Source organism: Sturnira hondurensis, unplaced genomic scaffold, assembly GCF_014824575.4.
Source record: "Sturnira hondurensis isolate 20B ecotype Veracruz unplaced genomic scaffold, ASM1482457v3 Scaffold0005220, whole genome shotgun sequence".
Taxonomy (NCBI): Eukaryota; Metazoa; Chordata; class Mammalia; order Chiroptera; family Phyllostomidae; genus Sturnira; species Sturnira hondurensis.
The window spans coordinates 3,960,416-3,986,569 of NW_028077851.1; the positions used below are offsets into that span (position 1 = coordinate 3,960,416).

The window sequence follows — 26,154 nt, forward strand, 5'->3', positions numbered from 1 at the left end:
GGGCAGAGGCTCTTCATGGTTCTGATTCTCACAGCTCTATCCCTTTAGCTTACTTCACTTCCCTGCAGCTGTCACGTCATGTTATCACTTCTAGAAATTCCACTAGGACTAATTTGGTGAAGGTATATGATAGCCTCTATTGTATGAGGATTTTAAAAAGTGCTTGTTAGCTGAAAGGGGCCCGGAGAGCAGTTCACGTAGGAAATACCCTGAGTTTCATTCAAGAAATGCCTGCAAATCAGTCAGTATGAGGGCATTGGTGGGTTGGGGTAGGTACGTGAGGATGCAGGATGGGAAATTTGAAAAAGTGTGAACTCAAGAATAGGAAAGAAGCAAAGAAAATTAAAATGGGAGAGTGAATTTTCACACTCAGGCAGCCACAGTCACGGTACTGGGCTTGAGGGTCCAGCTGATGGGGGAGAAGATTGAATCCCAGCTCTGCCAGTTATTAGCTGTGAGGATAGGGGAATTCCTCAACTATGGCCCTAAGCCTTCATTTCCTGCCCGGTCAAATGTGTGTGCCAACTGGTCCTTGCTTCAATTGTCTAGCCGACATCCGGCATGTGACCGGTGCTCCATAAATGTCAGTCCCTCTTCCCTCTTACTATAACTCCCACGAACAATAAGCATGGGATAGCTGATTGCTATGTCTGGCAGTGGAAAGCACTTTTCCTCAATGGGAACTTGGCAGAGAAAAGGCAAGCAGACAGTCTGGGAATGCTGGCCCATCTGCCTCTGGCTTACTTTGCCCAGTCCCTCCCTCTAGCACAGTCTGACTCCAGGCTCTGCCTCCTCACCATGCCAGCCAACCCCCTCCTTGGCTCCCGCCCGGGGTGCCTGGTGCTACAGGGAGTTCTGGCCGCATGGCTCAGCTTCCCCACCAGTTTTGACTTGTGCCTGTCACTCACCCCCTCACCTTCCAAAGTCCTGCCCTCCCCACCTGCCTACATCTCACCTGCCCTTGCTGCCGCCTTCCCTGCTACATGCCTGATGACTGCTCCACACCATGTGCTCTCTCGGTCTCCTCAGGACATTCTCCATCTGGCCTCCCCCACCTGTCTCCTCTGTCTTCACTCTGGCCCCCTTGGGCTCTTCTCTTCATTATATCACCCCAGCTCAGGGTCTCGCCCATCTTTGAGAGTGAACAAACCCCTTCTTTGATCCTGTCTCCTCCTGAGGCTTCTCCATGAATCTTCTTCCTCCCACCTTCCTTCCCCCACCAAGTTTCTGGAAGGAGTTCTAAACCTGCATGCCATACCCCTCAGCTCTCAGTCGGTGCTGACTGCCTTGGTCAGGTTTCAGTCTCTCTTGCTCCACCAAGGGGGCTCCCCCAGTTTTCCTATCAACATCCTGCACCCATTTATCCAACCATTTTCTTCCTTCTGGAAATTCCTGCAGGGGACTTTCATAACCCAGGCTCCTCTTGCTATCTGCCTTTGTCCCCTCTCTCACCACTCTGTCATCATCCTCAAGGGCTTTCCCTTCCCACCTCTTCAATGTGGAAAGTCCCCAGCTTCCATCATTGGGCATCTTCTCTTCTAATTCTGTGCTATTCACCCCCATGGCTATCTCTTCCTCTGGCCATTTCTCTGGGCCAACTCACTGTTTCAGTTGTCAGCTCTGCCTGCTAGGCTCTCTGTGCTTCCCTCCCAGTGTGTAGATGGTTGGTTGCTCTGTCTGGGTATACCTCACTGAGTTCTGAGCTTCTTGAGGGCCACGAAAATGTTTTGCTCAGTTAGAGTTCTCAGAGTTCACCTAACAAGTAGGTGGGACTCTGGGTGTGTACATTAAACAGACAGGAAGTATCTGGCCAGAAAGGTGGTGAAATGTAAAACATACAGGGGAAAGCACTTCAAGGGGGGGGGGTGCTTAGGGGTTTGTGGGTGAAACAACGAGTTGAGCAGCAGCATCTGGAGGGAGGTGGGGGCAGCGATGTAGGTGGGTGTTGCAGAACACGAATCCCTAGCCTGAGGCCTCTGTGCCCTTCTCATTGTAGGTGTCCGACAACAAAGCACCCCTGCCACCCAAGCCAGGGACCATGGCTGCAGGTGGCGGTGGTGGGCCAGCCACTCTGTCCTCAGCAGCACCTGCCCCCCTGTCGTCCTCTTTGGGAACAGCTGGACACAGGGCCAACTCCCCATCTCTGTTCGGCATGGAAGGAAAACCAAAGATGGAGCCTGTGGCTAGCAGCCAGGCTGCCCTGGAGGAGCTAAGGACGCAGGTCCGTGAGCTGAGGAGCATCATCGAGACCATGAAGGACCAGCAGAAGTGAGTGTCTAGGTCGCTTCTTCATCTGCCTCTGAGCCACTCTCGCCTGGGCCAGGGCTGAGTCTGTGAGCCTGGGTCCCAGCCTGCCCTGGAGGGTGGGCCAGCCTCCTTGTGTTGGTGGCAGCAGGGCATGGCAGTGGGTGTGGACCCAAGAGGCTTCACTGAGCTCAGCTCCTTGTATAACTGGGTCTGCCAAGGGGCCTACCAAGAGGAGGTAGTTATAAGGAATGATGTGCTCCACAGGCTGCTAAAAGGAAAGATCTTTAAATGACCATAAAATATGATACGCATATGTGCCACTTTTTCTTATTTTTACCTGAGGATATGTCTTTATTGATTTTAGAGAGAGGGGAGGGGAAGAGAGAGAGAGAAAGAAGCATCAATTGGTTGCCTCCCATATGTGCCCAGACTAGGGATTAAACCTGTGACCTTTGGTTTATGGGATGACGCTCCAACCAACTGAGCTACTTGGCCAGGATGCACATGATCCACTTCTTAATCAGCCCAACAGCCAGCTTTTCCTCTAGCATCAGAGGAAAAAATTGCAATTTCTTCAGCTAGCTGTCCAGTGCAATAATTGGCTTGCATTTAGGGGCTGCCATGTATGAAAAGACATAGGGAATCTTTAAACCTAAGACTTCACACTCAGCAAGATATTCTCCCCATGCGACTCGAAGCTCTCTACATGCACGCCCGCATACCCCCATGTTCTCTCCACATCTCATCCTCAAGGAGCGCTTCAATGGGGAGAAAGAGCTGAAAGTGAAAATAACGAGCTGGCGTGAGTATTACCCAGGATGCTCATTACCCATATGCAGTGACAAAAATGGTCAGAGGGTTACAAGTCAGGAGATACTTATCTGAGTAAATTGAGTGAGTTTGGGAATCATTTCTTTCTTGGGGAGTAGGGTTGATGGGGGAGAGGCATCTGAAGGCAGTGTTTCCTGAGTAATATTTTGAAAGGTAATACAGGCTTGCTAAGAATAGAGCGCTCCAGCAAAGGGAACAGCATGGGCAGGTTCATGGACACGCAACAGCCCAGTGAGCAGTGGGCCAGCACATCCCTGGCACCAGGCCTCCTGGATGGGGAATTGCCTGGCCTGGTGGTGGGAGATGGGGTCGGAGACCCACAGTCATACCCTCAGGGGATTGCCCCAGCACATGCCTCCTGCACAGCACTGGAGAGCCTGGAGTGTTCTGCAGCTAGGTACTTTGGGGAAGAATTGGGTTAAACAAAGTTAATTTCTTCTCTGAAGGACGTCTCAGAGCCTCTGCTATATATTGGGAAGATGGAGAGGGTAACATATGCATTATTTTCGAAGCATACTTAATCACCAAATGTTTTTTTTTTTTTCTTCAAGAGCATTTAGGATCGGTGTTCTGTGGAACTCACTTTGAGCACTGTGGTTCTGTTCAAGTTCTGGTCCACTCAGGCAGGATTTGTCCCCTCCCTGAAAGGGGCCCATCAGATAACTGTGCAGATAGGCAGGATGCAACTAGAGAGGGTCTCTCGGGGTCAGCCATGCTGCCCCTACCTCCCAAAAGTCTCCAGCTCCTATCCAGCTCTGCACATTACAGGTTTGCATACCCAAAGGCCCCATCTGTGTCCAGGTGACATTAACCCTCTGCCTAGACAGTTCTCCCCCCCCAACCCCAGTACATCCCAGAGTACTGATTCTTGACCTTCCGAACAGAACCATCATTGGGTGGTTCTGACCCAGTGGGTGGTTCTTGACCAGCCTGAATCCAGGGCTTCAGCCCATGAGGTCCTCTGAAAGGTGCCTGGAACCTTCCTGAATATCTGAAATTGCCTGCATCTGAGTACAAAATCTCCAGTGCTTTGGGCCTGCTCTGCCCCGTATTCATCTCTCCACTGTGAAACCTGGGCATAGTTGGCCGGAATTATTCCCCGGCCAACATCTTGAATCCACATGTCACAGAGGCCCCTCTCTCAGGCCTGCCATTTGGGGCCTTCCTCCGCCTGGCCTTTATGCCCAGGGCACTGGGTTCCTGTCAGTCTCCTTAGCTCTTGGTGTCACCTTTTGTCAGCCTTCAGCTCAAGTCTGTGCCAACTCCGCTCCTCCCCAAACGTCCTGGCTCTCTTCCATAACTTCCCCATCTTCCTTGTGAACTAATGGCCTATTTTACTAGTTCAAGACTTAGTGACTGTTTTCACACCTCCTTCCTCAACTAACTCCCCAACCTGGACCACTCAAGGCTTTGCCTGCTGTTGGTTTCCCAGACTCTTGCTATTTGCTTAGGACCCCACCTTTTACATCTTTCCTAAGCCCTAACTAGTGCGCACTGAGACAGTGGTGCAGAGCGTGTACTTGAATAAATATACAGGCCTGCCCCATTGTATTGTGCCTTGCTATATTGAGCGTCACAGATACTGCGTTTTTTTACAAATTGAAAACAAGACCCTCCACCAACAAGATTACAACTCACTTTATTGCACTATTTGCTTTATTGTGGTGGTCTGGAACTAAACCCCCAATATCTCTGCATTCTGCCTGTACAGTAACGAATCACACTGGTGAATGTCAGAGAACCCAGCACGTTGACAACACTGTTGGGACACTGGCCCAAGTCTAGGGATCATCACTGGCGCTCATCTGAAGTGAGCAAATGTAATATAACTTCTACCTTATTTGCTGTGCTGTTTCTGCAGTCCTTGCTTTTTGATTTTCTGATGCAGTTTGTAAACACGCACATGTACCTGGCTGGTGTAGCTCAGTGGATTGAGCGCGGGCCTGTGAAGCAAAGGATCTCGGTTTGATTCCCAGTCAGGGCACATGCCTGGGTTGCAGGCCAGTTCCCAGCAGGGGACTCACAAGAGGCAACCACACATTGATGTTTCTCTCCCTCTCTCCTTCCTTTCCCCTCTCTCTGAAAATAAACAAAATATTTTTTTAAAAAACATGCACATGTAGAACGGAAAGCTTGATACCCTGAAATGGAGTGCAGCTCCCTGAGCGGTTGGGACGGTTGCAGTGTCCTAAGTATAAAACCCTGAGTTTGCAAGATGAATAGTTTGGTTTTACTTCATCATTTAAGATCGGAAAGGGCATTAGACGGTGTGTCCTCTACTTTTTCTATGACATGACTATCATGTCATTTGTACAGTTATTTTACCTCTGAGTTTTCAGATATAGATAGGGATTGGTAGGATTTCATGAGAATCTGTGAATATGTACCAGTAACCTTTTAATCATTTAAAATTCTGGGAAAAATGAAGGAAATGTATATGGAATGGTCAAAATGTCTATAATGAAAATTAATCATGTAAGTATACTTAAAAACCACCGATTCTATAATGCAGGGATAGTTAGTTTCCAGCCAAGATGGCTAAGAGGGCCCTGGCTGGTGTAGCTCAGTGGATTGAGCGTGGGCCTGCAAATCAGACGATCGAGGTTCAATTCCCAGTCAGGGCACATGCCTGGGTTGCAGGCCGGTTCCTTGCAGGCTAACTACCAGCAGGGGACGCACAAAAGGCAATCATACATTGATGTTTCTCTCCCTCTCTCCTTCCCTTCCCCTCTAAAGATAAATAAATAAAATCTTAAAAAAAAAAGATGGCTAAGAGGGAAGACAACAGTATGTGAGCCTGGATACCTGTAGTCTAGTCATTGAGTAAAAGTTGGTCACCTCTCTAGGCCTCAGTTTCCCCATCTTCTCTTAGGAGAAGCTGGGACTGAGGAATCTCAAAGGTCATTTTGGACCTACTGTTGGATAGCTACATATTTTGGGAGCCCAGAAATATTGGCAAGCCTTTCTGTCTCTGACAAATTTTAAGCGATAGCAATGCAAAGAAAACCACGTTCTGTTCATATTTTTTTTTTTTTTTTGCAAAAGGGTCAGATGGATTTTGTAGTGATAAGATGCTTCGTTTCTTTTATTGGGGAAGTCTGGGCTTTTGTTTCATTTCATTGTTGTTTGCTTTTCAGACGAGAGATTAAGCAGTTACTGTCAGAGTTGGATGAAGAGAAGAAAATCCGGCTTCGACTGCAGGTGGGTCCCCTGGAGCCCTGCTGCCTCACGAGAGACTCAGCTGGGCATGGAGGGCAGCTCAAGGCTTTATTTCGAGACGAAGTGATTGTTGTCTCTGCAGATTTAGGCATGCTTCCTGTGGCAATTTTCTTAAAATTTCATAGGCTCACTTCACATCCTTTCCTGGGGCCCAGGAAGTTTTGGGGAAGGGGGACATTAGTAAATGTGCCACCAATTGGAATTTGCCTAAGACATTTCTTCTGTGAGAAGCTCCCTCTGGCTTCCAGAGGCCTCACTGTAGTAACTGCCAGAGGACATGGTGCCAGGGAGACCCCACTGCCAACTGGCTGCCGTCATGCAGTTCTCGGGGCTCCCAGGACCACAGCTGCCCACGTTTGGCATTTGCTCTTCATCTTTTTATTTCTCCCTGGTGGCCGTGTCAGTCCTGCCAGGGTATCAGAGCCCGGTGCCCCCTAGCCTCTGATCTAATTCAGCCCTTACCAAATGGCCAAAGCAAGTGCCCCCTTACGGCTTTCATCCAGTTGGTGCTCTTGGTGGTGGTTAGGACCCATGCTGCTCAAAGAGAGGGTAGGTTACTACTTGTCTTCACTTTGGGAGGTGCTGACAGACACCCCCCGGCCCAACCACAGCTGCCTTCCAGCTCTGTCAGGTGGTCCCATGTGTCAAGACAGCCTGCTCCACTCTGTGGTCAAGATACCAACTGTTGTTGCTTTTGGCAAATTTTGGATGCTGGTAGCCTAAGAGTGAAAACATCCACCATTTCCTAGCACGTTGCACTTGTGTGCCTGTTCTTTACATTTATGCATTTCTGGCATCATCATCAACTCTTCATTCAGATGTCATCTTACCCATTTTGCCTGTAAGATTTTCTTTCCATCAACCAGGTTGATTATTTCTCAGCCTCTCTCAAACCAGCCAATTCATTACCATGATGGTGTTGTTCTTTTTTTCTTTATAGATGGAAGTGAATGACATAAAGAAAGCTCTTCAATCAAAATGAATACTTGATCAATGAAATGTCGCATTATTCATCCTGAGTCCGAGACTCAAATTTTCCGCCCCAGCCAAAATAACTTTGTGCCAAAAGATTAAAGATTTGCCTCACTATTTCCCTGTTTGAAAGATCAGCACAAAAGTCTTGATAGCACAACACAAATTCCATCCAAGAGGAGACTCTTCCCCATGGTATAATCCTGGGTCTGGCACTGGTTGTGACTTAAACAGAGCAAATTGTGCTAAAGGCTTTTTTACTATGAGATCCAATGCGAAATGAAAACTCAGGCAGTTTAGTCCATAGTGGTACTATTTTGATGATATTTTCCATTAATAAAATGTAATTTCAGATTATTCGTTTACAAGCTTTATAATTTCATGATTTTTTAAATCGTGTTTTGTCACAGATTCCCCCAGTATTTGTATTACATCTAGTCCGGAGCGAGCGTCCCTTTTCTTTTGCTGCAGGCAGAAAGCTGCCTGGCTTTGTGTCCCCTCTAGGAGTCTTACATATGCAATTTTAGATCCAAGCCGTCCCTTTTCCTGCCAGCAACCCTTCCTCCACCCTGAGATCAACTTTAGCTTATATGTGATGGTATATTTACAAAAAGAGAAAGAGAAAATCGGTATTTGCAATGATCTGTGCCTTCTTTTTACCACCCTCTTGATTGGAACTTTTGTGATGCAGCTACCATGATTCAAAAAAATATTTTTAGCCACTTATGAGAGTCCACTAGAGGCCGCTGTCTTCAAAGCTTCTCTCCCCTAGCCAAAGGTCCTAAGAGGAGACAGCTGTGAAGTTGGGCGCGCTCTGTGGCGACTTTTAAGTTCTCCTAGTTTTAGGTTGTTCATGAAGCTAGAAATGTCACCCCCTGCTTGATTTTTCATCAGCCAAGTTAAACCCCTGCTTCCTGTCCTTTGCACCTTTTGCGTGAACAGAATATGCATTATTAAAGCAAAAATAAATAAAAGTAAAATGCAAATGAAAACAAGGGGGGGGAGTTGTATTATTTCCTGCACTGGGTTATCTGTGTGTGTGTTATTGTTTCAACTGTACTCACGTAATGTCATTTGCCTCGCTCCCTTGTAACCCCCTCCTTAGGTGCAAGGGGGTGGGGGGCCCTTGTTGAAGTGTAGCCATTGTTTTTTTCTGGAATTTTTGGAATTGCTTTTTCCCTCCCGAGGACACTGGTGTTTGCGTGTCTGCTTTATCTTTGAAGTAGATGAACAGTTCAGCCTTAGTCTATGTAACTGCTTTCTCATCCTTAGCTGAATATAAGGGGGTATACTGTATTTCAAGATTGTTTGGGGATAGGGGTGGTGGTCCCTTAATGGCCCTTGAAGGTGTTTTATGTGTTTCTAAAAAGCTCTATTTCCTGAGTTTTAGAGTAAAAGTACTAAATATTAATAGATTTTTTCACAACCACAAAGAATGAGAATTGATAACACTGAAGAAGTGATGCCAAAAAAAATCACCACTTACGTCGTAAGTACTGCAAATAAAAGTCTCTTCCTTTCTCTCTTCCCCCACCTTCCTCTTGCCTACATACTTATCCTTGCTTGAGGCGGCTACTTTAGAGTTTTACAGAGCCTGGACACCTGGTCTGCTAGGATTAAGGAAGGGAGTTAAGGGAAGGGAAGAGTGTAGAGAAAGAAACCCCTTATCCTTCACTCCCATGTCTTTTCACAGTGTGCTTGGGGCCAGGAGCAGCATAAAATATTCCTGTACTCCTTGATTGTTCTAAGCATTTTTAATTTCAAACTTGAAGCCTTCAAAGAGTTCCCACCACCTATAAGAATGAGGCTGAGATTCTTTGATGTTTGGAGTTCTCATTATTCATCATGAAAATCCCTAATGATATAGTTTTATATAATGTGTATAGAGAGTAGGATGATTAATAATTACATTGAGAGGTTTCCCCTGAGGGGGCACTGGAAGCCTGGAATGTCATCTTCCCCTCATAGAGGCCACCAGTTTTCTCTGTATAAGGAGGGGGAAAAGAGATTCTAGAAGTTGGTATATCCAGCTCCATTACTGACCCTTGGGCTAACCAGCAGAGAATTGTATGTTGTGGAACTGGACGAGCCACGGTCTGAACAGCCGCCATCTTTACTCTTTACAAAATGGACCCGTCAAAAATCCTGAGAAGCTTGGAAGTATCACTTTTGAAAAATTTCTTTTGCTTTCAGCATGGACTCGACCAGCATCTTTGGAGATTATTTTTTGCTTCATTTTCTAAAGTTGTATTTAGAAAAGTCTTAAGTATTGTGCTTTGTAAAGAAGATGATTAAAATGAAATTTTGTGAAAATATTTTTGTTCAACGTTGTCCTGGTCCAAGAATGATTTCTTGGAATTCAAACCATTTTTCTCCATTTTACATAATTGAATTCATCTTATTGAAATGTCTTCTGAAGACATGGAATATAGGGTCATCTTTCTCAAGGGAACAGAAATAATTGATTAAAATCTGTGGCTGTGAAATCTGTTTTTAATTGTTCAATTTTACATTTAGACTTAAGCACAGAATTCTAATTAGGTCTAAATTTTTAGTGTAAGATCATTAAATTATCATTATTCAAATAATTGTGTAAAGGCACTTTTATTCACACACAGCCCTCTAGACAGTGTACGCAAGCGCATAATTTGCCTTCTCCCATAAAGACAGCCTGTGTCTAGCATCATGTGTGTGCCTTTGGCTACTAACGGTGGGGTTTTATTTCCTTTCACAACCAGCTCCTTGATGGGAAAACCACAGGGTGTATAATTTATTGCTCATGGTTGCCACTGTCTGTAAAAGTAATCCTGGTTCCACAAAGGCCTTTGTGTTGTAACTTAAGGTCGTCATGGCCTCTCTTTTGTATGAGATTAGGTTTTAGTCCTCCAGTTATTTTAGCACAAATTAACACCAAGCTGTTTTAGCGCCCAGAGGGCCTGGCGAAAATCTTTCTCTTTGGCTTCATACAAATGAGAACTGTAACAAAGCAACAAGTGCATGAGTGATAGATGTTCTTTATGGCTGACTGCAGTGGCCAACAGAGGGCAGGCATGGTGGTTATGGCCCAAGTCTGGGGAAGAGAACGCCATTCCCCAAATTAGCTCTCATGAGGTAATACAATGGCCAAGGCAGGGAAGACTCTTTCCCAGCCAGAAATAAATTTGTCGGTGGTGCAAAGGCAGACAGGGAGTCATGCCTCCTAAGGTGATGAACCATTGCTGTCATTCCTAGTTCTGAGGGTCACTGAGGCTTGGTTCCTGACGTGTGGAGCAGAAGGTGGTCCCTGAAGCCCAGGGAGATCCATGGAATAGATGCAGGTTCCTGAGAGGTGGTTTTAGTTCATGCCCTTTTAATCTATCCTAAATTGGAGTGGCTGTGGGGCAGCCCCTTCCTGTAAATGAGTGTGTGTTTATCACATTTGTGAATTTGGAATTCACAGTTAACTGGGCTATTCCTTTTTTCTTGTTGGAGCAACAGGTGTTAAAATATTTTAACCAAACAATAGAACAAGGTAACCTAGTAGGTTGTAGCTAGAATTTTCTGAGGAAAAAATAGAAAAATTAAAAAGATGAATAAAAGAAGACTTGAAGTTCCTGAAAAACCAGTTTGATTGGCCAGTTCTCTTTAAATGGCAACAAGTTTGCTTATATTATGCGGATCTGGCAATATATTTAAGTTAGGAATGCCTACCTTCCCACTCACCCCTATAGAATGTTACTAGTTCTCCAGGAAACAGATTTGTTGGCAAGCTTTGAGCTCTTGATGGGAAAATGCAAAACTTCACTATAGTTTCCATCAATTAAAAATGTTTTAAGGGGTTTATAACCTAATTTTTAAACTGACCAAGCTGATAGGGCTATCCTGAAGCCAAACAGAAAAACCATGAAGAAATCAATAACAGCCCTGGCTGGTGTGGCTCAGTGGATCAAGCATTGGCTTACAAACCAGAGGGTCTGGGGCACACACCCCAGTGGGGACCTTATGAGAAGCAACTATATATTGGTGTTTCGCTCCTTCTCTTTAACCCTCCCTTCCCCTCTCTCAAAATAAATAAAATCTTTTAAAAAAATCAGTAACATTTCTAGGGTTGTTTCCCCCAAATAAAAACAGATATTGTAGGAGACATGGGAGTGGATTCTCTTCGAGCTTCATGATTATTTCTTAGTCTGAATCTCAGTCTGAGAGAACCCATCACTTGGTCGGGGCTGAAGCTCTACTATTGAAAGCTGAAGGGAGGTAGATGAACAGGGACTGGACACTTGTATGAAACACTCACTCATCCCCCTGCCTTGGTCCCAAGAGGTGCTTAAGAAATGTGCTTTTATGACCTCAATCAGGACAGTCTCCTTGGAGGAAGTGAAACTGGAATAAGGAGAAATACATGGGTTGAGAGAGGGAGAAGACTCAAAGGGAACTTCAGGAGGTAGTACTGAAACTCTTGTATAGGACTGTAGTGCTGAAATTCTGGGAGGGGTGATGACAAAGATGAAAGGGGGAGGTGGAGCTGAGGATACGAACTTTCAAGGTAATAATAGAGGATACCATGTGCTAAGGATGGGCCTATATTGACAGGAGTCCTACCAATGAGCCTTCTAAGGTTTGGAGGGCCAGACTGATGGCTGTGGGCTCTAATGTGGAACCCAATCACCTCAAGTATTTAAAGAACTTTATTTTTTTCTAATTATGAAGCTAACATTATACTGAAAGTAGAAAATAAATACAAAGGGAAAGGCAGAAATCCTAATCTCATTCGGATATAGCCATTGATTTTGGAGTCTCATAATGGAGGTTACTGTGTATATACAGTTTTTAAATTTATCGGGTGATGTGTATATATAGTTTTATAGTCTGCTTTTATACTTAGTACTATCATTTCTTCACTATTTTTTGAAACATGATTTGTAATGGCTGAATAATATTCTGTCTACAGATATGCCAGAGAACATTTAATCAGTATTTTCTTGAACATGTTTCTTATGATGTGCTGGATACCATGTGCTGAATGCAACATACCCCTGCCCTCAAGGAGCTCAAATGGGAGAAGTAGACAGGTAAGCCAGCAAATCTTCCATAGTATAAGAACATTAGCACAGAGAGAAGTTCATGGGCTTTGGAACTGCAGAGGACAGGTGCCCCATGGAGCCTTGAGACAGGGAGGTCAGAGAAAGAAGGACATTTTGGTTAACTCCAATTTTTTATGTTACGAACCTGTAATGAGCATCTTTGGGCATAAATCTATGTTCTCACTACTTTTTAAAAAAATTATTTTATTCTTGTTCAATTACAGCTCATTTCTGATTTATCCTTAAGATAATTCCTACCAGTACAGTGTGCGTATGAATTAACTGAGACTTAGCAAGAATAATTCTCGCTTGATTATAAACATAGTTGAATTAACATTAGTATACAAAAGTGACTAGCTGCCTGTCTGTCCCCAAGATTGTATTTGCCTAAACCTCAGTGGAGGTCAGGTCTTACTTCTGGCTAGTCACTGCTCAAGTGTCACCTCATCAGAGAGGCCATCTGTAACCCACTAGATAAAAGAAGCAACTTTAGCCTCAGTCATTTCACAAATACCCTGCACTGATACCCTGCTCCATTCATTCATACAAACACACACTCACATGCACATGTCTGTTTTCTGTCTCCAAGTCCTTAGAATGAAACCACTAGGAAGTTAGTGACTTTATCTTCTTTGCTGCTGTATCCCCAGCACCTAAAACATTGCCAGGTGCATAGTAAGCACTTGATATGTATTTGTTGAGTGAATAGATGAATAGGTAATTACGACTGATACCAATTGGAATTCTATAAATTTCAGCAGCCTATTTTTACCTTTGTTAAAACTCTGTGTAGAAAACTGTAACATTATGGAGGATTCAAGACATAAGAAAACAGTTATAAAGACAGCTTACAGAGACATTTGACTTGTGCTTGAGTCCCACCCAATATCCAGACCCTAAAGAGAGTGCTTATATCACCATGGATCTTAAAATAAGTTCACATGGTCTGTATACCGTTATCTCTAAGGTTGTCATCCCCTATTAGAAAACTATGACTCACTATGTTTTAAGGCATAAAGCACTGGGCCTTCCAGTCAAGATGACAGCATAGGCAGATATGACTTGCCTCTTCGCATAACCACATCAAAATTACAACTAAAATATAGAACAACAATCACTTAGAACCATCAGAAGTCAGTTTGAATGGAAGTGTGACAACTATGGAATGAAAGAAACCACATCCATGCAGACTGAGCTGGCAAGCTTGTGCCATATCAGAGACTCTATCAACCTTGCTAACACTGTTTGACCTGCCTTGGAGATCCCCAGAGACTCTGCCCCACCCAACTTATGGGCCCACCCAAGCTGCTTTTCCATATGAATGGCCAGTCTTAGCTCTTGCTTCACCACTTCCTGGATTCATAGCTTGGCTTCACCTGGGAATTTTCAAGCCCAGCACAAGTAGCAGCCATCTTAGATTGCTTTATAGCTCAGGCAGGGTGGCCCTGGGAAAAACACAGGTGGGGCTGAACTTGGCCTGCAATGTCTTGGAACTCCAAGGCCAACACACCCAGTGGATAGCTACAGACCACAATGGAGCACCACCAACTTGTGCCTGCACAGGTGATCCTCCACAGAGGGGAGAGTGGTGGACAGTGGTCACAGCCAATCCTTGCAGGTGACTGGCTTGGGTAAGTCCCTCTCATTGATCTACCAACAGCAACCAAGGCTCAACTACAAGAGGAGGGTGTACTCAGTCCTTACAAAGGGCACACCTTGAGTACCCATCTTGGTGATAGAGGAGGTCATGCCACTGGACCCTATCATACATCTACTACATTAGACCACACTACCAAGACACAGAGTCAAAGCAGTTCTACCCAATACATAGAAACAAACACAGGGAGGCTGCCCAAATGAGGAGATAAAGAAACATGGCCCAAATGAAAGAACATATGAAACTCCAGAAAAAGCTAAACAAAATGGAAATAAGCATGCTATCAGATGTGGAGTTCAAAACACTAGTCATAAAGATGCTCAAGGAACTTAGAAAGGACCTCAACAGCATAAAAAAGATCCACTCAGAAATGAAGGATACAACAACTGAAATAAAGAACAATTTACAGGGATACAACAGTAGAGTGGATGAAGTAAAGAATCAAGCCAATGATTTGTAACAAAGGGAAGCAAAAAACCAATCAGAACAAGAAGAAAAAAGAATCCAAAAAATAAAAAACAACAAACCAATGAGAATAGTATAAACAGCTTCTGGGACAACTTCAAACGTTAAAACATTCATCTCATAGGGGTGCCAGAAGGAGAGGAGAAAGAGCAAGAAATTGGAAATCTAGCTGAAAAAATAGTGAAAGAAAACTTCCCTAATTTGGTGAAGGAAATAGATATGCAAGTCCAGGAAGCATGGAGAGTCCCCAACAAGAAGAATGCAAAGAGGCCCATTCCAAGACACATCATCATTAAAAGTCCAAAGGTTAAGATAGAGAATCTTAAATGCAGCAAGACAAAAGAAGTTAGTTACCTGCAGGGGAGTTCCCATAAGACTACTAGTTGATTTCTCAAAAGAAACTTTGCAGGCTAGAAGCAGTTGACAAGAAATACTCCAAGTCATGAAAGCAGGGACCTACAACCAATATGGCTCTACCCAGCAAAGCTGTCATTTAGAGGAGCTCAGGCACATTCAGGGCCCTAGACACAAAGCTATCATTTAGAATCGATGGGCAGATAAAGAGCTTCCCAGAAAAGAAAAAAACAAAAGGAGTTCATCATCACCAAATCATTATTATATGAAACATTAAAAGGACTTATTTAAGAAAAAAGATTAAAAATATGAACAATAAAATGGCAACATATACATATCTATCAACAATTGAATCTAAAAAATAAACTAAGCAAATAAGAAGAATAGAGACAGAATCATGGATATGGAGAGCATTTTGGTGGTTGCCAGATGGAAGGAGGTATGGGGGAATGGATGAAAAGGTGAGGGGATTAAGAAATACAAATAGGGCCCTGGCTGGTGTGGCTTAGTGGATTGAGCGGGGGCCTGCAAACCAAAGGATCTCGGTTCGAGTCCCAGTCAGGGCACATGCCTGGGTTGCAGGCCAGTTCCCAGCAGGGGACGCACGAGAGGCAACCATACATTGATATTTCTCTTCCTCTGTCCTTCCATTCCCCTCTAAAGATAAATAAATAAAATCTTTTTAAAAAATAATTTTAAAAAAGAAGTACAAATAGGTAGTTAGTTACAGAAGAGCCATGGGGATGTAAAGTACAGTATAGGAAATGGAGTAGCCAAAGAATTTATACATGTGATCCATGGACATGAACAATGGTGTGGGGATTGCCTGAGGAAGTGGGGGTGCTGGGCGAAGGGGGCAAAGGGGGAACAATTAGGACACCTGTAGTAGCACAACAATAAAATAGAAATAAAAAAATAATGCAAAAAGAAAAAGACAAAGCATTTTTTTTAATGAGATTCACTCTGCAAAAAGAAGGAATTCAAGGGAGAGCATATTCCTGATACTACTGTTGACACTTCTCTGAAGTCAGCTGAGAACCTAATTGCTGCTCCTCAGGGCTGACCACATACCCTGAAAGTGATAAATAAGTAAGACATGCAGATCAACCCTGGGCCTCCAGGACAGGCAGTATGGTTCCTAGAGTGTGATCCCCGGAGGAGCAGTAGTAGCATCACCAACCAGGAACTTGGTAGTACTGAAAATTCTTCAGCCCTGCCCCAGACCTAGTGAATCAGACACTCTGGAGAGGGGCCCCAGCAAACCATGTTTTTAACAATTCTTCCTGGTGATTCTGATGCATACTTAAGTTCGAGAACTACTGTCATAGGGGGATCATCTCCCTCTCAATAAGTTGTGTGTAAAATAACCCATAGCATTTTTTAAATTTTATTGATTTTATTTATTTATCTTTGGAGGGGAAGGGAAGGAGAGAAGGAGAGAAATATCAATGTATGGTTGCCTCTCGTTCGTCCCCTGCTGGGAACTGGCCTGCAACCCAGGCATGTGCCCTGACTGGGAATTGAACCGCAATCGAGTGGTTTGCAGGCCCGCGCTCAATCCACTGAGCTACACCAGCCAGGGCTCATAGCATTCTTTTCAAGAAATCTTTAGTTGGACTCTGGATGCAGCAATGTGAGGCATACTATTCAGAAACTATGTCATAATCTAATCTATCTAGGTTGAATCATATGAAATTGACATTTTTGTAGATCAATTCACCTAAACATGGGTGAATAGGGCTTTTCGCTTCAGCTCAGAGAAGTAGAGAGCTGTGAGATTGTCCCAGTGCTTACCACCAGAAAAAGAAGTCTGGACAGACTGGAAATTAAAAAGATAACTGAGTCTGCAGAGCAAACAGCTATTTCAAAATCTGGAGACACATTCTCTGCGACACATGGGACCTAAGAACTTGCTTACCAGGGACAGAAGCCACCAGGCACCACAGAAGTGGATAGGAAAATCAAACTGGAATATTTAACAAATTGCTGAAGACTGAGTGTGGACTTGCTTGAGATTGTGAAGCTCTTCAGGAGTGAGGTTCCCATCATTTTACAGGTTTTCCCTCCAAGAACCCCGCCTGGCTCTCACAGGGAGGATCAGGGAAAATCCAGAGAAAACTCATAGTGTAGGCTGGATGCTGGTTCAGGAACCAGAGAATTCCACTCAGACCTATCTCCCTTAAGGAGCAAAAGGTTTATTCTACAGGGAGGAGGACATGGCCTGAGGGCACTGGTGAACTACACTGTAGCTGAGGGAAGGGAATTCTACCCAGCTCCATCCCATATTAAAATAATAAAGATTTAGTCTCTAGGGAGAAGGGCCTTATGGCTGTTCACTGAGAACACTGTTGGATTTACCTACTCCATCTCAGGGAAGATATTTCGGGGAGGGAGTGCTATTACTGGAGGAGGGGCAGAAGCACTGTTGAAGGCTGCACCTCTGAAAATGAGGCGTAGAATATTAGAGGCCACCCCCTTAAAGCCACATTTGCATACTACCAAAACTCCAGGAATAACAACAGTGGATTACAGCAGGGAGAGTTTCAGTGACACACTTTGTCTGAGGAACAGCACAAAGGGAAGCCCCAAAACTAAGGAGAAAGGAAAAAAAATCACTAGAGGAATTCTAAGTTTCTGATGTCCGTAGGAAAAATGAACATCTACACAGCCCAGTTACTGGCTAGATTAACATAAATTCCTATATTAATGGCTTACTTCACAGTATCTCCAGCCTCACAAAAAAAAATGCTTGGCTGTCTTTTTAAAAAAATTTTTTTATTGATGTTCAATTAGTTGTCCCCATTTTTGTCCATTACTCTCCCCTGCCCTGTCCCCTACCCCATTGTCCTTCTCCATGTATTATTTGTACATGTTTCTTGACCCTTCCCCTTCTTTCCCTGTTATCCCCCTCCCCCCTCCCCTCTGGTCACTGTCAATTTGTTCTTTATTTCCATGCCTCTGGCTCGATTTTGCTCATTTGTTTGTTTTGTTGAGTAAGTTTCACTTATAGGTGAGATCATATGGTATTTTACCTCCTGGCTTATCTTACTAAGCATAAAAATGACAAGACTTGCATGCCAAAAGGCAAGAAAAGCAGTTTGAAGAGACAAAAGCAAGACTTAGATATGGCACAGCTATTGGAAGTATCAGAGAGAAATTTAAAATAATTATGATTACTATGTTAAAGCCGCTAATGGAAAATAGACAACATGCAAGATCAGATAGGTAATTTCAACCGAGATGGAAACTATAAGAAAGGATCAAATGGCTGAAAATAAAAAATATAGTAACAGAAATGAAAATCTTTGATGGGCTCATCATCTGACTTGAATATTTATATTAATGTGAATAAAGAGCAGGAATGACAAAGGTAGAAAGAGAGAAGGCACAAATCACCAAGTCAAGAACGAAATGAGCTATCACTGCAGATCCCGTATCCATTAAAAGGATAATAAAGTAATACTATGAACAACTTCAGTATCGCAAATTCGATGTCTTAGATATGTCCAATTATGTAAGTGGACTAATTCCTTAAAACCCACAAACTACCAAAACTCAACCAAAATGGGCCCTGGCTGGATGAATGCATAAATAAGTAGAACAACAAATCAATGTTTCTTTTTGTCTCTCTCTCCCTTCCTCTTGTTCTCTAAAAAGTCAGTCAATAAAAAAACTCAACCAAAATAAAATATACCACCTTCACAGTCCTATAACCATTAGGAAAAAATGAACTTATAATTAAAAGGCCCTAAGAAAGAAATCTCCAGGTCCAAATGGTTTTACTAGAGAATTCTACCAAACATTTAAAGAAGTAACACGAATTTCACACAATCTCTTCCAGAAAATAGGGGAGGACAGAATGTTTCCCAAATTATTATATGAGGCTACCATTACTCTGATACCAAAACAAGGCAACAGCAGTCCCCAAAAATAAATAAAGAAAAACTACAGGTCAGTATATCTCATGAACCTAGATGCAAATATCCTCTGTAATATATTAGCAAATAAAATCCAGTAAAGTATGAAAGAAATTTATACTACAACCAAGTAGAATTTATTCCAAATATGTAATTTCAACATTTGAAAATCAATCATTGTGCCCTGGCTGGTGTAGCTCAGTGGATTGAGCGCGGGCCTGCGACTCAGACGATCGAGGTTCGATTCTCAGTCAGGGCACATGCCTGGGTTGCAGGCCAGTTCCCTGCAGGCCAACTCCCAGCAGGGGACGCAGGAAAGGCAACCATACATTGATGTTTCTCTCCCTCTCTCCTTCCCTTCCCCTCTAAAGATAAATAAATAAAATCTTTAAAAAAAAAAGTTGAAGAAAATCAATCATTGTAATCTACCATAGCAATAGGCTAAAGAAGAAAAATCATATGATCGTAGCTATTGGTGCAGAAAAGGTTCTGTAAAAATATCCATTCACAATAAAAACTCTCAGTGAACTAAAAATAGAGGGAGACTTCCTTAACTTGATAAACAGCATCTACAAAAAACCTCCCACAACTAACATCATACTTATGGTGAAAGACTAAATGCTTTCCTTCTAAGATAGGAACAAAGCAAGGATGCCCATTCTCACTGCTCTTATTCAACATAGAACTAAGTTCTAGCCATGGCAATAAGGCAACAAAAAGAAATAAAAGGCATATGGATTGGAAAAAAAGAAAACTGTCTCTATTTGCAGATTACCTGATTATCTACATGGAAAATTTCAAAAACAAAACAAAACAAAATTCCTGAACTAGTAAGTAAGCTCACCAAGGTCATGTAATGATACAAATGCAATGCACAAAATTGCATTTTTATATACTAACAATGAGCATGTGGAACCTGAAATTTAAAACACCATGCCATTTATACTCACTCTAAAAAAATTAAGTACTTGTGTATAAATTCAAGTATATACAAGATCTAGATGCTGAAAATCAGAAAAATCTGATGAAAGAAATCAAAGAATGTCTAAATAAATGAAGAGGAATACTGTGTTCATAGATTGGAAGGTTCAATATAATAAAGATATTAATTCTTTTCAAATTGACCTATAGGTTTATGTAATTCTTATTAAAACTCTAGCACGGCTTTATTGTGTAGACATAGATAAGCTTATTCTGAAATTTATCTGTAAAAACACAGGCTCTATTATACCTGAAACAATTTTGGAAAAGAAAAATAAAGGAGAATGTATTGTACCCAATATTAAGGGCTGCTCGCAGGAGTGTCCAACCTTTTGGTGTCTCTGGGCCACATTAGAAGAAGAGTTGTCTTGGGCCACACATTAAATACATTGCACCATGTGATCGCAAAAAAATCTTGTGTTAAGTAAATTTATGATTTTGCGTTGGGCTACACTCATAGCCATCCTGAGCCACATGTGGCCCATGGTCCACAGGTTGGACACCCCTAACTGTATAATTTCAGCAGTCAAGACAGTGTGGTATTGGTAAGGGAGTAAATACATAGGTCAATTGAACCCAGAGAGAGACCCATACAGATATGCCCAACTAATTTTTGACAAAGGAGCAAAAGCAATTCAATGAAGGAAAAATAGCCTTTTCATCGAATGGTGCTGGATCAACTGAACATCCAGAGGCAAGAAATGATCCTTTACCTAAACCTCACACCTTACATAAAAATGTACTCTAAGTAGATTTTTTGATGTAAAATGTGAAACTATAGAACTTTTGGGAAAAAAATAAGAGAAAAATCTTTGGGCCCTAGAGCTAGGCAAAGTTTTTTAACTTAGAATCGAAAGCACATTTCATAAATGGAAAAGTTAATAAATTGGGCCTCATCAAGATGAATAACTTTCGCTGTCTGTGAAAGACGCTATTGAGAAGATGAAAAGACAAGCTACAGACTGGGAGAAAATATTTGCAAACCACATGTCTGACAAAGGACTGGTATCTAGAATATAGAAAAAATATTCAAAACTCAACAATACAAAGCCAAACATTCTAATTGGAAAAAGGGCACAAGATACGAACAGACATTCATGTAAGAAGATATATAGATGGCAAATAAACACATGAAAGGATGTTCAACATCATTATCCATTGGGAAAATGCAAATGAAAACCACAATGAGCTATTACTACATACTTTTCAGAATGGTGAAAATAAAAAAGTAACAATACCAAACACTGATAAGGATGTAGAGAAATTGGATCGGTCATGCATTGCTGGTAGAAAAATGAAATGGTATAGCCACTCTGGAAAACAACTTGTATTGTTTTAAAAACAAATTAAACATACAATGGATAGGAAGAATTAACATCATTAAAATGTGCCTACTACCCAAAGCATTCTATAGACTTAATGCAGTCCTTATCAAAATACCAATGGCATTTTTTTCACACAACTAGAACAAATGATCCTAAAATATATATGAAACCACAAAAGACCAGAAATACCCACAGCAATATTGAGAAAGAAAAAGTTGGGAGTCAGACAAAAAGAATAAGTCAGACAGAGAAAGATAAATACCATATGATTTCACTTATATGTGGACTATAAAGAACAAAATAAATGAACAAACAAAACAGAAACAAAGTCATAAAAGCAGAGAACAAACTGATGATTGCCAGAGGGGAAGGGGTTGGAGGACTGGGTGAAAAAGGTGAAGGGATTAAGAAGTACAAATTAGTAGTCACAAAATAGTCCTGGGGATGTCAAGTACCGTGCAGGGAATATAGTCAGTAATATTGTAATATCTGTGTATGGTGCCAGGTGCGTACTGGACTTACTGAGGGGGATCACTTTGTAAATTATATAAATGCTCAACCACAATGCTGTACACCTTAGACTAAGATAACGTTGAATGTAATCCTGGCTGGTGTGGCTCAGTGGACTGAATGCCAGTTTGTGAACCAAAGGGTCGCTGGTTCGATTCCCAGTCAGGGCACATGTCTGGATTGTGGGCCAGGTCCCCAGGAGGGGGTGCATGGGAGGCAACCACACGTTGATGTTTCTCTCCCTCTTTCTCCCTCCTTTCCCCTCTCTCTATACATAAATAAATAAAACCTTTAAGAAATAATGTTGAATGTAAATTATAATTGAAAAATTTAAAAAAATTAAATATGCAACTACCGTATGACTCAGAGTTTACACTCCTGGTCATTTTCCCCAGAGAAATGAAAACTTATGTGCACACAAAAACTTGTACAAGAATGTTTATAGAGTTTTACTCACAGCCCCAAACTGAAAACAACTGAGGTGTCCTTTTAAGGGTGACTGGTTAAAGACACTATGGAACATCCATACTATGGAATAGTGCTCAGCAACAAATGGAGCAAACTACTGATACATGAAACAACCTGGATGAATCCAAAGGGAATGATGCTGGGAGAAAAAAGACCATCATAAAAGGTTACATGCTGTATGATTCCATTTATATAACATTTTTTTAAAAGATTTTATTTATTTTTATGTTTAGAGGGGAAGGGAAGGAGAGAGGGAGAGAAATATCACTGTATGGTTGCCTCTCATGAGTCCCCTGCTGGGAACTGGCCTGCCACCCAGGCATGTGCCCTGACTGGGAATCGAACCGCGATCATCTGGTTCGCAGGCCTGCGCTAAATCCACTGAGCCACACCAGCCAGGGCACACATAACATTTTTGAAATGACAAAATTGTAAGGAATTGCAAACAGATTAGTGGTTGCCAGAGGTTAGGTATAAGGGGTAAGGAGGGAAATGGGTGTGGCACTGGAAGGACAACAGAAGGGATCCTTGTGGTGTCAGAACTTTTCTGTTTCGTGATTGTATCAACACCAATGTCCTGGGAGTGATAGTACTATAGTTTAGCAAGATGCTACCATCGGGGCAAATTCGTTAAAGTACTAGATCTCTCTGTATTTCTTACAACTGCATATGATCCTACAATTATCTCAAAATAAAAATGTTTAATTTAAAATAGTCTTTTGCACATACAAAACAGAAATAGAGACAAATAGGGAGTCTTCTAGAAGAGAGTCAAGGTGGTAAGTAGCCTGGAAATTATATCATGATTACAGGGTCTGGGAAGGGGGGGGTATCACCTAAAACATGTGGTACTTGGAAAGCGGCCATGTTTTCCAGGTGTGCTCTTTCAGCATCATGGTCTCCACTGACTGGTCTGTGACAGGGCAGGCAGGGAGTCTTTAGTCATTGCAGTTTGTCCTGGTGTCACCTACCTGGTTTTGTTGCTTTTCTGGGCCTGGAGCTGAAATGCAACTGAGGCCTAGATATCATCTCCAAGGAGGAAAGGCCTCGGGTGAAGAGGTTACCCTGAGCACTTGCCAGGCACTGGGGGCCTTCCACCCTGGTGACAATCTGCACCTTGCTGTAAATTGCTGGACTATTGTGCTCGGCTTCTTACTATCCTGTCTCATATACACGAGTATATTTGTCTATAGCCATCTGTGTGTGTGTGTGTGTGTATACACATATGTATATACACGCATATATACATGTGTGTGTATATATGCATCTCTCTCTCTCATGATGGCAGGGACTTGGCTGTGTTATTCACTGATATCCTGAGCACTGAAACCAGGCCTGACACATAACAGGTGCTCAATAAATTCGTGTTGACTTACTATAGGAAACTTTTCCCACTACAGACATATAATATTGTACAACTTGGTTGTTTCTCTTTTGTCACTATTTGCTTTAGGACCTTGGGTACAATGAAAAAAGTAATGAAGGTGCCACTTGAAAGGTAGCTAAAATATTTTTATAAGGGTAAGTGAGTCAAAGAACTAACTTGTTTGACCAAGGTTGGTATGAATAACCAACCTAAAATAAAATAAAGGAAACAAGGGAAATGCCTAGATTTACTCTGAGTCTTCAGCTACAGTGCCTTCATTCTACCACTGTTCTCATCTACATGACACCTCTGTGCTGGGGCACAGTGGTTTCCAGGATGTGCATTTAGAAAGGGGCACGGCAGGGGTCAGAACAGAACAATCGTTCAACTGAACAGAAAGGACTAATCCAGCATTTTACAATTTTCTCCTCAGTGGGGCTGGGGCAGGGTAGGAAGGACATAGGGAGAAGTGGCTGGGGCATGTTTCAGGTGTGCAAATTACTGGAGACAATGAGAAGGTGGGCTGCGTGCACCCGGGTCACCTATGAGGAAGGTGCTCATTAGCTGGGTCAATGCTGGGCTTTTTTTTTTTACTCAGCAGAGTTTGTGTTTAGAGGGGACATTATTGAAGCCAAACCTCACAAATCCCATCTGTCTTAGTCAGCAGGGCCCCAGTGGGAGCTGGAAGGAATGCGGGAAGATTGAAGTAGGGGTGACAGCAAGATACTGGCAAGCACTTGTGAAATGGGGATTTTTGCCCTTCTGAAGGCTGTTCCAGTCATTGGAATAATCTTAGATGAACAGGCACATTAGGAAAATAACTATTATGCATTACAAGGTTAAAAAGAAAATATGTCTTTTTATAGCATCATATTTTTAAAAACCTTAGAACAAAGGTATTCAAAGTTTTCCCTAGCTTCCTTGTCCCAATTCTGGTCCATGTGTCTTTACAGATTTCCTCAGAGCCCATTTTCCATTCACTGGCCACAGTAGAGGGTACACTTTAATATCACTTGTGAACTTCCTAATTCTTACCAGAAGTGAATTAGGGTAGGATTTCTTCAAATATTTATATTGGCAGTTTCTGCTTTTTTTGGGGGGGGACGTGGAGGGGGTTGGAGGGCTAGACTGCAACATGAAGGAAAGCCAAATGTTTTATAAGGTAAATCCTTTCCTGCTTGTGTCAAAATGGCTTGTAATGTCTTGCAAAGGACTCCATCAAGAAAGTAAAAAGACAACCCAAAGAATGGGAGACTATATCTGCAAATCACAAACGGTGATAAGGGACATGTGTTCACAATATAGAAAGAACTTTTACAACTCAATAATAGAAAGACAAATACCCAGTTTTAAAATGGGCAAAGGATCCTAATGGACATTTCTCCAAATAAGTTATACAAATGGGGAATGAACACACGACAAGATGCTGAACATCATTTGTCATCAGGGAAATGCAAATCAAAACCACAGTGAGATACCATTTCATACCCGTCAGGATGTCTATAATCGGAAAGACAACAATAAGTGTTCAGAGTATGGAAAAGTTGGAACTTGTACACTGCTGGTGGGAATGAAAAATAGTGAAGCTACCTTGGAAAACAGTGATAGATTCTCTAAAGGTTAAACATAGAGTTGTTGTACGACTCAGAAATCCTATTAATAGGTATGTACCCATGATAGAGGAAAACCTCTATTGGCACATCGTATGGTTCTATGTATGTGAGATGTCCAGAACAGCAAATGTGTACAGACAGGAAGTAGTTTGGTGGTTGCCTAGGGCTGAGGGGTTTTGTGGGGGATGAAGAGTGACTGCTAATGGGTGCTGGGCTTGGGGGATGATTAACATGGTCTAAAATTTATTGTGGTAATGGATGCTCGATTCTGTTAATACACTGGAAACCACTTAAATGGGTGAATTGGATGGTGTGTGAATTATGTCTCCATTAAACTGTTATTTAAAATGGAAACAACCCCTCCCAAACTTGTGAAAACAGCGCTCCTGAGTATTAAATACAACTACCACCTGCAGTGGTAATAGTACTTTTTAACATTTGGGCCAAAATCACGAGACGGGTTTATCCGGAGTAAAGTTTCCTGTGGATTCACGGAATTTCATAGGTGGGACGGACAGCCCACTTGGAATCTGTTTTCTAGGCAAATAAAATTTGATGCGGGGGCATCCCGGTACTTTTTGTCAAGTTCACAGTGAAAATCAAGAGGAGCAGGCCTCCAGAAGTGGGCTCAACAGGGCCATGCTCTCGGCAACTGGGGACAAAAAGTACAAAATGGGAGGCATTTTAAGTAAGCATCATCGTGTCTCAATTCTGGGTTAAAACTACACCTCTAGGTTGGAATTCACTATTATTTGCATCGAACCAGCGCTCTGAACGACTTCTTATTTTATTTGAAAATGCTCGAATTACATCGAGAAAAACAAAAGTTGGCCGGCTGGGGAGACGGCAACCCTCGACATCGTGAAATTGACAAGCCCACTCCGCTCCGGGCCGCGCCACTGCAGGGGGCGCCCTCCTTAATCCCGCCCCCGCCCCCCGCCCTCCCAGACCACCCCGCGCCCGCCGAGTGCCCAGACCCCTTTACGTCTTAACCCCCCTGCTTCTCGTTCCCGCGCTAGGGGGCCCCACCGTTAGAGCGTCCGGCGCGAGGTCTCTGGCGCGCGCGCTTCACTTCCACGTCTGAGAAGCAGGTGACGGGACAACTCGTGGTCCGCCGCGAGCGCAGCCGCCAGCGACTCACGCGGGGTTGGGAGCCTGGGAATGTC

General features: G+C 42.8%; 1 protein-coding gene across 5 annotated transcripts in view; it reads left to right on the plus strand.

Moving 5' to 3' along the window:
* Positions 1-8,256, plus strand: part of SH3KBP1 (SH3 domain containing kinase binding protein 1) — a 320,771-nt gene extending 312,515 nt beyond the window's left edge. For all 5 annotated transcript variants that reach the window (XM_037046255.1, XM_037046253.1, XM_037046250.1 and 2 more), the window contains 3 exons: positions 1,997-2,268; positions 6,216-6,279; positions 7,238-8,256. In XM_037046255.1, coding sequence (XP_036902150.1) covers positions 1,997-2,268; positions 6,216-6,279; positions 7,238-7,279 — 378 coding nt within the window. In that variant the 3' untranslated portion in view covers positions 7,280-8,256. The remainder of the gene's footprint in view (positions 1-1,996; positions 2,269-6,215; positions 6,280-7,237) is intronic.
* Positions 8,257-26,154: the final 17,898 nt, after the last annotated feature.